This window comes from Podarcis vaucheri (genome assembly GCF_965113315.1).
Source record: "Podarcis vaucheri genome assembly, chromosome: 6".
Taxonomy (NCBI): domain Eukaryota; kingdom Metazoa; phylum Chordata; class Lepidosauria; order Squamata; family Lacertidae; genus Podarcis; species Podarcis vaucheri.
Window position 1 is genome coordinate 65408870 of NC_138764.1, and position 13153 is coordinate 65422022.

A 13153-nucleotide genomic window follows, 5' to 3' on the forward strand; every position below is an offset into this window, starting at 1 on the left:
AACTACGTGACTTTTAGAAAACATCTGAAGGCAGCCCTGTTTAGGGAAGTTTTTAGTTTTATTCTGTTTTTAGTCCTCTGTTGGGAGCCGCCCAGAGTGGCTGGGGAAACCCAACCAGATGGGTGGGGTATAAATATTATCATTATTATTATTAAGCAAAGATCAAACCTTAGCTTCCATACTTGGTTTGGAGAGAAACAAATCACAACTGCTGGTTCGCATATAATATACAAAACCACCCTTTGATTTGCTTCCTCCCCAGTCACAACAGGCACTTTAGAGCAGCATGTACTAGAATACTGCTCTTTTACATTAACCATAATTCTATTTTAACTGTGGTTTCATGTGGCAACCAAAGCAGGCCAATTTGGGAAGACCGACATTGAGAGACACCAGTCCTCAAATGTGAAGCTTGGGAATGGGTGGGACAGGAAGCATCTAATAGCTTTTGCTTGCTATTTTCATTTTTCAGCACTATGTGGATCAATTGTATTTCTTCTTAACGTTTTTTCTTTCAACTTCTCCTACTAGCCTATAACAAGAACCAAGGGGACATTGCAACTCAGGGCTGGTTTATTGGACTGATGTGTGCCATCGCTCTCCTGGTCCTGATTTTGCTGATAGTTTGCTTCATTAAGAGAAGCAGAGGAGGGAAATATCCAGGTAAGAGAAATAGCTATCAACTGGTGTAGCATTGTTGTTGGGTTTGAAGTATTCATTCCCAAATCTAGATAGATGGTCTGATCTTAATCATCCAGTGCTTTTTTCTGCCGGAACTCATTGGAACTCAGTTCTGGCATCTCTCATGTGGGTGCCATTGCCATTATAACAGAACAAGGGAGATGTTCATGGTGAGTTCTAGTACCTCTTTTTCTAGAAAAACAGCACTGATCATAGACTTCCCACTCGAAGGATTTAGTCCTACCATTTTTTAGCAGCTGTGGCACTGAAAAGAATTAAAGGCAATCCAAGAGGACTTCCAGCTATGTAGGAGGTGAGGCATCATCCCATGACTTTTGTTGGGATTTGACCTCACTACAATAAGTGTCTTCTGTATTTGCAAAAGGACTTTCTCCAGAACCTGCTTGGACTGCATACTATGGTTGTGCGGTGACCACTGTGTTCTCTCCCAAGATCTGGTAAGGTCTCGTGTGCAAGAAGGGTTTGTGCTAGACCCTTAAGTACACATAAGGATTGTGGCAGGCGGCTTCTAACATCAAGCTCCAGTGCATGACAAGAATGACAAGCCAGTTATACAGAAACAATTATCTGTTTCCTTAGTCCAAAAGGAAATAATGCCCTACCTAAAATACATAGCATGGTATTTGTTTATTATGGCAAGGTCCAAAAGAGACATAACATGGGGCATCCGTGACCAGTTTCCTTAAAAGAAAGAGAAAAACCATATTATTTATGGGCAGATATGCAAGAGGGTTTTTTATTGGGGAGCTGCATTAGGACAGGGAGTTCTTAATCTTTTCTTCCTGCACGGTTTTCTATATCACAATTGCACTGACCCCTGACCCCCAACCCACCTGAACTATTAACCATAGGGGGGGGGGGGGAGAAGTACCATACAGATTTTGACTGTGCTGTCTCTGGAGGTGAGAGGCAATCACATAATAGGATATAAGTCCCTTCCCCCCTTTTTTTATTTGCTGGAAGAGGTATTTGAAATGTACTCACATTTTTCAGCTAATAGATATACTTGTGTTTCTTTCACTTGTCCCACTGTCCCTTGCAAAAACTATTTACTTTTTCACGGGTCTCTTCAAGCATAAAGGAGGGGTGGTAATTTAAGAATACATTCACCAGTAGAAAGGGTCTATGTGATATTGGGCTGAAGTAAACTGGTTGCTTTTAATTTATTTCAAAGATGTCTTAACCACTGTTCCTCAAAAAGATTCCAAGGTGCTGTACGAAAGTGTGAATAGAATTCATTCACACAACGTATAAATACAATTTAAAACCAACAAATAAGTTTGATAAGACGCAAGAAGAGAGAACAAAAACTCAAGAAGCTAAAAGCAAGAATAGAATACAGTTCCAAAAGCCATCCACACAATCCAAAATGTCTTGGCATAAATAGAAAGGTTCTCATATGGCACTGAAAAGCTTGCCATGTTGGCTTGTAATCCAAGTTGTCTGGTGTATCTGGCCACTGTATTTAGGGAGCAATCCCACATTCTAGTCAATTAAGGGCAAACCAGAATGTGTGTGTGTGTGTGCGCGCGCGTGTACACATACACACATGCACACTTGTTGCAAAATGACTTGGTCTGTCTAGAGAGCCTTGTTTCAAAGTAAGATAGCAGAGTGCTAAATATCTCTATAAAACACAGTTAAGAGTATTCAGTCAGCCCCAAGGGTATGCAGTTAAGATGAGTATGGTCATATTAAGAGTCCAAGAAATATTCTTTGTATGTTACAATAGCTGTGGTTTAGGAAACACTTCCAAGCCATAATCTTTTACTACTATTTTCTTCTGTTTTATTATTTACCAGATATCACACTGCATATAGTAGTCGGCAAATGTCGGCTTTTTCAGGACTGCATCCAAATAATACTAGAGCAGCAGTTCTAAAAATAAGGCACATCAGCTTGTATTTTGTCTTGCTTTAAGCTCATGGGACAATTTCCCAACAATTCTAAACACCATATGCACAGGAAATGCTCCCCTTACTATTCACAATATAGTAACATCAATTTATTTGTTGCGCTCTGTTCAGCATGCAACTAGCGTGACAGTTTTGAGCCTGGCATTTGTGATGCAGGAAATAATAATGATTACTTCAATGGCAGGAGACAAGATTTGAAAGAGAACTTGAATCAGAATCTTGCTCAGCCTGGGATTTATGTGTATTATATTTTGGAGATTAAAAGCATGGAAGTGATCAAAAATGACTTTGCACATACATTTGCCGACAGCAAAACCACCTCAATGTCAGTTATTTCTTCAGATGCTTCTCATCCATTTTTAGTCTAAATTCCTGACCACCTACAAGACAGCAGAGGCTGGGAGGCTAGCAGCACAATCCTAAACAGGTTTTCTCAGACCTAGGAATGGATGGACACATAAACATCTGAACCAGTTCTACATGGGGATGAGACTTTAGTCCCCCCATCCCATTTCAGTGTATATTTTTAAAAAGAAAAACATGAAATATCCATGCACAAACAGCAAGGTATTAAAAAAAATGTTTGAGAGAGGTGAAGGGTCCATGTGAAATCTGGGGGCAGCAGTGTTTTTCCCCATACATTTCTTCATGAGAATGATGGAGCTTCATCAAATCCCATTGCTCCCAGAGGGACTTGCATTCTATTGCATTCAAAGCACTAGCTGCTCGGTGGCTGGATTAACCATTTTTACAAGTTTAAAGATCAGGAAACACTTTCAAAAGAGCAGAAGCAGGCCCACTGCCCTCATTCTGAAATCATGATTTGCCCAGATCAAAATGTGAGAGTATGCTTTGGAATCGGAGTTTGGTGGATTCCTCACCCGTCCCCACTCAAGTCAGAAGCAAGTCCCGTAAGTGTGTTTAGGACTGCAGCCTTGAATACATGAAAGTATGATGTCTTCTTCTTCTTCTTCTTCTTTGCATATGTATTCACAGTGCGAGAAAATAAAGATGTACCCCTGGACCCTGATGACCAGAAGGTAGATAATGGGTCGTTTGATTACAGGTATGCTTCCTGCTTGGCATGTGTGACAGGCATTTGTTTTCTGCCCTCTACCCCACCTATTACAAAGAGCAACTTTGTCGGTTCAATAGTCATCAAGATATCACATTCCCATAAATGTGCATTTTCTACCACCCTTTGTTCTCCCATTATGTCTCAAAGATCTCTGCAAAAGAAAAAGGTGTTGATCTCCACATGCAGATAACTTGCATGGTATACTATTCCTATATCTGTACCATTTCAGGCTGCAGATAAAAGATGTTTTTTTACTCACATCAAAATTTCTCTGGAAACTTAGCACATGAGGAACAGAGGTCCTAGCTTATGTTTGTGTTAGTATTGTATGTGCAGATAGTGGGGACATGGGCATTCAGATGTGCAGTGCTTCATGTGTAGTCTGAAATGGTATAGTCCCAGGAAATTTGCACTACATGATGGATCAAGAAAGATAATAGAATGCTCATTAGCATCACCACAGCAGATAGAAAGCTAGATGCTATGGGAGAGATGGAAGCAATGTGTTTGGTCTCTCTCACACACCAGATTATTCAGAGAGGCATCTTCAGGGTTTTTCAGCAACTTACCCTCCTCATGCTCGTGCATTCACTGCCCAGATACAGGTTAACCCAACCTTGCTCAGATTGTATCTAGAGAAAAATAAACACATTTTCTCCAAAAGCCTGTGATGGGCTCCATATTCCATCCTTTTCTATAGGATCTCAGACAATCTCATTTTGTTGATCGTCTCTGTATAGCCTAGCAAACCCACCTCTCTTGACTGTTGTAGTGGGGGCCATGTGCCACTACAATCACCCCTCTATGAAACTCAAAGGCAACCTTTTAAGGACATCAGCCACTTTTTATCTCAGCTTCCCAAAGCAAGGTGTTTTCTTTGGCTGTTCACAGATGGGTCCTGCGTTCAAGTTTTACATTTGTTTCCCCCTTGCTTCCAAGGCACTGAAACAGGTAACACTGCTAGCATTTTGTTAATCTATGTGACTTAGAGCAAATGTGCTCTTTGTACATCTCTGCTTGCTTAGTGCTTTTAAGCAAACAGGATGATTTACTCAGATTTAGCCAGCCCAACACCTTTTGCTGCCTGAGGCAGAACAGCAAATGGTGTACCACCATCAAGTCAAGGTGTATAGTTCGTGAGGCCAGCCAAGTTATTTTGGCACCTGAAAACCCCACAAGCAATTCTCCCTGCTTCCTGGCAGTAAAGATACAATAATAACAAACTAAATAATGAACACTTTGTTGCCCTTTCATGACACCCCAAATTTACTGCCTGAGGTGGCTGGTTCACCCTCCCTAATGGTAAGACCCTCTGCTCAGATATAGTTAATTTTGAACTGAGCTCCCATGAAATCCTCCAGAGTTTCCAGAATTATTTGAAAGAAATACAAAAGGGCTTGATTTGAAATGATGAAGAGCAAGAACTGGTGTCATGAATAACAAGCTGCTTGAATGGTTCCCTGCAGAACTTTGAAAGAAGTACCATGCATACATCTTGCAGCATAAAACCATATAAGCAAATCTAAAATGGAGGGATTATTTGAAGGCTGATCATTTGCAAACATAACTAGACATTTAGAGGATACACTCCAATTTGTCACCCCATGAAACTTTAAGCACTGTCTTGTTCATGTAAGTAGTGGGTTGGTTTCCAACCCATGCCCTCTATTCTAAAGTTCTCTTAGTGAGTTTATTATTCCAAACCATATTGATGATTATGAACTCTCCAAGCTAATGAACCTAGACGAAAAACTATGATTAACACTAGTTAATTGACTATCCTATCAGGCATTACTTACTTTATTGAATAAATGAAAGTGTGTTGATGAAGCATATCAGGAGAATTTGAGAATCACCAATTCTTGTCCAAGAAAACCATTGTGAGAATAAAAGTTTAGTCTGGAATTCTGCATAAATCTGAAAGAAAATTTCTTAACGCACAAATTGAAAATAAAGAGACAAATACTATAATAATATGGCGACAGGAGAAAACAGCACAGTACGAATGAATGAAGTAAAAACTTAGATTTTATAACTGAATGCTCATTTTGCAGAAGCAGTCACTGTGTTACATGCCATAGCTTTGATATTAAGCTCCTCATGCACACACACTGGCAGAATTTGCACATCACAGTAATCCATTAAACCATCAAATGCACAGAAGGCTTCCGTTTCACTCATCCCTTGTAGCCAGCAGGCGTAACAAACCTTAATACCCAGGTATTAAGGTTATGTCTGAAGTAGGGATTGTGGTTTGTTTCCAAACAAACCAGGGTGTTGAACCAAGATTTGTCTTACCAACCATGTTTTGTTTCAGCATAGCAAACTACAGTTCCCAGTCAGGCATAATGCTGAGACAGAGATGGTCGCTTGTTGCTCCCGCTGTCAAGAGCAGCGGTGGGAAACCTCATTTTACCTGCAAGGTTGTTTTGACCAAGCCATACCTCGCTGCCCTTCACCAGAAGTCATAAATGGCACCAGGTGTGGAGCAGGTAAAGACATTGCTGGGCCAAAAACAGCTTTGTCGACACTCCCAGTCAGCAGGACCTGAAAAACCCTGTGCCTAGTGCCTAGTGAGTCTCATAATAAGCCCCAGCATTTGTGACGCTGTGTGTGACACTTTGAAGCCCTTACAATCAGCTGATCGTTAGTGCTTACAGAGAGTCATGCATGGTACTTTGAAGTTCCATCAGCTGACGGTAGAGGCTTCTATGCAGCACGCACGGCATGACCTCATCTACCTGTTAAACCTTGCCCATGGGGAATGGGGAAGATAAAGAGCCGGCCTGCAGTCTGGATCCAATATCCCATCCCTTGTCTAGAGGAGAGGAGTGATATTTGCATTCACAGTGAACCATTAACTGTGATTACTCATGATGTGCAAGCTGGGCACTTTGAAGGCACAATGCTTTAACAACTGTCGTCCCCATCCCCCCTAGATAAAAATCACAGGTTTTTCTTCTTCTTCTTTTTACAATTAACCAGAGTGTTAATGCAGGGTGTTAGAAAAGTGACACATCCCATAAGGAGTCAGAAGCAAAGTGGTTAGCTGCTTAAAATTCACAAGGAATCAAGCAGTCCAGGGGAAAAGTTACTATTAGTGCTTGAAAGGTGGACAGGATATGTGCTGACATGCTTTCTTTATTGGTTCTCTTCCTACCTTCATAGAAGCATGTCTAATATGCTTTCATCATGCCCTTCACATCCTTAGTGCCCTGTGCACACTGCATTCCAATCACTGCAGACTGTAATTAAAGAGATACTGTCACTTCTTTCTACTTTGCTGCCAGAATAATGGTCTCCTTGTAAGCTAAGAAGTTTGGAAGCCCATGTCCTTAAATAGCATTCTGTTCCAGTAACCATGCCTTACTAGGCCAACTGATTTGGTTGAGAGAGAGAGAGAGAGAGAAGCAAATTAGAACTAGAATTTTAAAACTTCAGACCTGCTGGTCCCATCCAAGCTGCTCCTTCCTGCTCCCCATATATTTTCAGGTAACGTTACTGGGCTTTCTACTCAGTCAAGCATTTGCAGTTGCAGTGGTGATTTCAACTCATCCCCAACTAAAGGTCCCTGTGTAAAATATAGCAATAGCGAGTACAAGGAATTGGCAAATGCCTGTTAAAAACTAGGAGCACTTGCATACAGCCCAGACTGCTGGCAAGTGGGTTCGTGTGAACCCAGATAGCAATTTCATGATACTTGGAAGTGGGTCTATATTAGGCCAGTTTTCTGACATCGGCAGTGTCTACTACATGACAGTCAGAATTCCTATCTTGATAGAGCCTTAATCAATTCCGTATTCTTCCAGGGCCCCAGAGGTCATTGAACACAGCCACCAAGAAAGGAGCAGATGCATTTCATAATGCGTTTCTTTCCTGTTTCACTCACTCCCCACCCCCACCACTACGCATAGGCAAATCTCTTGTGTGTCCTTTGTAATATATGGAATAAGAGTGCCTTCCCCTCCAGTCCACTCATTTGGAAACCACAATATATACCTGCCTCCCAAAAGACACTTGCCATCTACTCATCCGGTACAATCGCCGCACAGTGGAAATGTAACTTAGAAGCACCCCCTCCCTTCATATGCAGAGCTGCCTGATTTCCACCAAGGTCAAGCAAATACCATGCTCCTTTCTTTCCTGAAGGCAGCCTTTTCTGAGAGGGGCTTGTAGCACATTACGTCATTGGAACAGCATGACAGACCACAGGCTAGTGGCTGCTCAGCTGCCTTTTAGGACGACATTTAATGAAGCCATGTGGGGTTGTATCTTCTGCCCTACTAGTGCTCCCTCCCTGCCTCAGATTTGAGGGCACATCTCATTTATTTGCAAATTACTTGCTTTTGGAATCCATTAGATACATATTTTGGTGTGGATGCACAACAGGTTTGTTTATTTATTTATTTTTTAATTTAATTTAATGCAAAACAATAAAGTGGCTAGCTCCTTTTGGGGGGTGGGGGGATAGGTGGATTTTTCTTCCCAGCACTTCCCCCTGAAATGCATACTTCATCATGTTGCTCTCTGATCAGGCTCTTTCTGCTTCTCTCTCTGTTTTATTCCCATTCTTTCTTCTCCTTTTCACCTTGTCTTTCTACATGGACCATGAAGGTCTCTTGAAAGGTAGGACTGTGGACTGCCCCAAAGTCTGGCACACAGCTTTTTCTTTCAGCAGTTCCATCACTGAAACACACCTTATTCTCTACCACCTTTCCCTGCCTCTCCACCACCAACCTTCATCTAACACCATTAAAGTTTCACTTACTATTCCTTCCCTTGAAATTTCGGGCACCGTGTGTCCAATGAGTTGCATTCTGCCTGCGTATTTGGAGCTGACACACAACCAATTGAGTTAGCGTGGCCTCAGCTTCATTCCTTTTTCTGTGACTAATTCAGCTGTGGCAATGACAGCCATTGGTTAGTTCAGCACTCAAAGGGAGATTAGTCACAAGAAAAGGGGTCTTCTGGGCTGCAGATTTGAGTAGCCCCCATATACTCAGGTAAGCTACTTGTATTATGTGCCTCTGAGGTTTGAAAAGCAAGATAATGCCTGATTTCACATGCTAGGCAGTAAAACAACGGAAACATGGTGAAGAAAAAGTCAGCAGCTACCAGAGGCCTTGCATCAGTTCAGAGTGAAGATTCCCTAGAAATCTTATACACAGAAAATATTCATTCTGACATATGCAACTCTTGACCATGATGCTCCTGAACCAGGCTGAGTCAGGCTTCCCTTAATACTTTAAATAAGCTGCAATATTTCCATTTAACAAAATAAGTAAACTGTTGTTTGTGTGTTGAAAGTTGTATATACCTAACGCACTAACAAGACAACCAAGTTAACAGTCTTCTTTGGCCTACAATCCAGAGAGCTAGGTTAAATAAGGCGCAAGAGAATTTTTTGACATTTTGCCTTTCAGCAGCAGCCCTCTGCGAAGCCACTTGGCTTGTTGTGTGAGGGAGTGCTCTTTAAAGAGAGGGGAGCGAGGAAGGAACTCAAAAGCCCCACTGGGCCCACAGAATTATCTGTATAGTTCTCTGGACTGTAGCCTTTAGAAGGTCAAAACCAACCGGGAATATCTTAGAAACTTCATTGGCCTGGTATATTGAGAATGGGGTGGGCATGGGGGAGGGCAACTCAAAGGGGACATTATGATGCAGGATATATTTTATCTGCATACTCTTTTGGCTTGAAAAATGAAGATTTTAGATGAAGAGCCCTGGGTCTCTCATTCTTGTTTTTTGTCTCCTTATATTGCCTTATACTGATGGGAGTTGTAGTCCTAAAACATCTGGAGGGCCAAGTTTGCCTATGCCTGCCCTAGAGAGCTATCACAGGCTACCTTCTGTTAGACAGTTTTGCAAGATCAGGAGGAATGATGACACCACTTGTTCTGTTATTTATGCTTGTCGTAGCCACTGTCTGGCAGAATGGTGGGCTACATGTTTTGTCTAACCAGATAATTCTTATGGCATAACCAGATGATTCTTATGGCAAAACAAAACTCCAACACAAAACCTTAAATGATCTTTCTTTGTGTTAGGATAAAAAGTTGAGCCTCATAGATATGACAGTGAATTGGGTATTTATTTATTTATTTATTTATTTATTTATTATACACCCTTCTTTTAAGTCAGGATTGGCTCCCAAAACAATTTACAGTTGAAATGCACATGATGGTACAGTTACAATAGGTATATATGGGGATATACATAGCTGTCTCTTCTATGGCATTTGATGACATGATCCAGAGTCCAGACTCTTCCCTTCAAGGGGAAGGGGCAGAGGGAGGTACAGATGGACTCAGGTTGGCAGATGATGAAGATGTCAGATCCCTAAAACAGTCCCCCATTGATCTGCAGAGTCTCCTGTTCCTGGCAGTTAAATCTTTTGTTCTTGGCAGAGCCCAGTACATGAATTCCTGCACATGTGGGTATACAAACATCTCTTTTAGAATGTCCCAACGGCTCCAGCACAATATTTTGTTTAACACTGACTAGCCACACACCTCCCAGCAAGCATGCAAGTAGGCCATAATGGAGATAAATGTCCCCCAATTCTTTTTCTGCATTGGGTAGAGAGGTTCTGCCTCTAAACATAGAAGGTAAGGTTCATTATGGCTAGCAACCAGTGATAGGACCGTTTTCTCTATGATGTTACCTGGGCCTTTTTTAAAAAAGCTCCAGTATTGTTAAGCCAGCCTCATGAATTCTGCAGAAGGTTGTTCTTGAGTCCCCAACATCTTGGGGCTAACAACAAGACTGCAAAAGCAGAAACTAGTACTATTTGTGGGACTTTCTGTAACGTAATAAAATATGCATATTTGCAGGTCAGAAATTCCCCTTACGAAAAGGGCATGGAACTCCCCTGCTAAGTGTAGAAGTGCCATTTTTAAAAGTGTCTCTGCATCATTTTCAAAAGCTGCATAGTTAAGAGTAAATTAAAAATAGCCAAAATGGCACTTAAATATATTACGCCCAATTTGTATTGAATTAGAGCCACTCAGCTACCTTCTAAATGGCTGGTCCTCAACACAACTCTTGCCAACCTAGAGTCTCTTTGAAGAGATTTATGGTACCTTAAACATTAACATATTTATTACAGCATAAGTTTCATGGAATACAGCCCACTTCATCAGATGCACAAAGTCTTAATCTAAGATACACATGGAGTGGGGCGGGGATATAACCAGTGAGATCAGAAGGAAATGAAATGCAGAAAAAACCCAGACGTAAATATTATTTACTTAACAGCAGCCTCACAAAAACCAGTTGGGTTGATATTCTGCCATGCTGTCATTGGTAAGCCAATTAATATGTAGTGTAATTCTTAAAAGTCCATTGTGCTTGGGACCCTAGAACATTCTATAACTAACCATAAAAACCACTGAATCACAATAAATCAGGAGTTCAGTGCTATAATTTGTGAATTAAATGGGTACAATGGATTTTTCATCACACATGTGTTATTTAGCTTATCGGTGACAGGATGGGTGTGTTACCAACTCAATCATACTTTGTGAATGGTGGATAATTTTGTGATAATTACTGTTAAATACATAATTATCACCACCTGTACTTTTCTGCATTTCATTTCCTTCTCTTACTGTTCACAGTCTCCTCCCCCCACCATGTGTGTGTTATATACAACGCATGCCTGCAATCAGGATAACACTTCATGTAACTGATTTAAGTGGACTACAGTCCTTGAAAGCTTATGCCATAACAAATTTGTTAAGCTTTTAGTGTACCAGAAAACTTTGTTTACTACAAGAAACTAGAATTTATGGGACTGTGGCTTAATACAACTGGAAAGCTCGGAGTTCCTACATGGTTTATTCACTTTGTAGTTGTGGTCAGGCTTCCACCATCACAGTCCTTTGAAGAAGAGACTCCCTCCTGATTTATTTAGGTTATTGGGAAAATACGATCCTTTGCACCTGAATAGCTTTGCACTGGCAAAGATTTCATCGGTAATTTGCAAAAAGCTGCTTGAAGCTGTGTTTTTCAGCTCTTCCTGCCCTGTGCTTGCCTTCTGAAGTACAACCGCCTGGACGAAACCAGTTTCATATGTTTACTGTGATCCTGTCCCTTTAAAGCCATTCCTTCCCACTACTGATGGCACTTCTTTTCCTTTTGATGCTAGTGATGAAGACAACAAGCCGCTGCAGGGCAGTCAGACCTCTTTAGATGGCACGATAAAGCAACAAGAAAGTGACGACAGCTTGGTGGACTATGGCGAAGGAGGCGAAGGGCAGTTCAATGAGGACGGCTCCTTTATTGGCCAGTACACAGTCAAGAAGGACAAAGACGAGACAGAAGGCAATGAGAGTTCAGAAGCCACATCACCAGTTAATGCTATCTATTCCTTGGCATAACGCAATACACTGAAACAACAGCAGCAGCAGCAGCAAGAAGACTTATAGCCCGTGTGGGTCGGCAAAGTCACCATCAACAGAAAGCAACTAGGGTAGGACCACAGAGAGCAAACAAAAACCCGACCAGGTGGTCACCAGGGCCATCATCTCTTTCGCAAACAAAGCAAATGGCATAGATGCGCCGGCTGCCGAAGCAATCTTACTGCAGCTGAAATCTGAGCTGACCCACAAGAGACCAGTAGAAGAGCAGGATGCACAGATTCTACACCCCAGGCTTCAGAACTCGAACTGAAATAAACACCCCTCTATACCCCCTATGTCTAATTTGTGAGATAATGCAACTCCTTTCATTAATAATGTACACAGCTGATTTTTCTTTTATTTTTCTTTTGGTTGTTGTGTTTTTTAAAAGGCTTCAAAGTTATTCTCAGAAAAAGAAATGCCCAAACATGGGGGAAATCTGGAGTGAGAGGGGTGGAGATGAGAGTATAATCCCCCGGTAAAAGCAGCACGAAACCACATTGCAGAATCGGCTACTGGTAAAAACGAGGCTGTTTTATAAACAGGAACCTTGATGGCAATTTATTTCTGTCGGAGATCATTGCAGCCAGGCTCTGGCTTAATAATCCTCACCAAGCAAGGTGTAGGATATTCCTTCCTATAAGAAGAAACGATACTATATTGGGCTTCAGTGTGGAAGCTATACGCATGGGGAGGGGGGGGTACTTGTTGCATTGACCCAAACTGTCTGTGATCTCAGTTAGTGCTATACAAGTATTGGTTCTGATGCAGGTACCGCCGAGGCAAGGTTTTCATCCCTCTGCCCATGCTATTTAGCATCTTTCTCCAAAGAAAGAGTTTAATGGAAACAGTTGCATCTTTCTGCTAATCCAGGGTAGGAAAACATAATTGGGTTATTGTTTTCCTGGATAAATTATTGGGGGTGGGGGTTGTTGTCCATTCTTGCTGAAAGTAGTCATTCCTCCCTATGCTCACACGTGGTGTTAATAGCCACTCCGTGAACCTGCACGTAGCAGGAAAGGGAGGAAGGGTGACCAGGGAAGAGCAACCGGTCT

General features: G+C 41.6%; 1 protein-coding gene across 14 annotated transcripts in view; it reads left to right on the forward strand.

The window, feature by feature from the left end:
- Positions 1-12394, forward strand: part of NFASC (neurofascin) — a 185333-nt gene extending 172939 nt beyond the window's left edge. For 11 of the 14 annotated variants that reach the window (XM_082228115.1, XM_082228109.1, XM_082228117.1 and 8 more), the window contains 3 exons: positions 532-663; positions 3615-3684; positions 11846-12394. In XM_082228115.1, coding sequence (XP_082084241.1) covers positions 532-663; positions 3615-3684; positions 11846-12077 — 434 coding nt within the window. In that variant the 3' untranslated portion in view covers positions 12078-12394. Of the gene's footprint in view, positions 1-531; positions 664-3614; positions 3690-11845 lie in introns of those variants that run through there. The other 3 variants (XR_014221161.1, XM_082228111.1, XM_082228112.1) reach the window with 3 other exon arrangements.
- Positions 12395-13153: the final 759 nt, after the last annotated feature.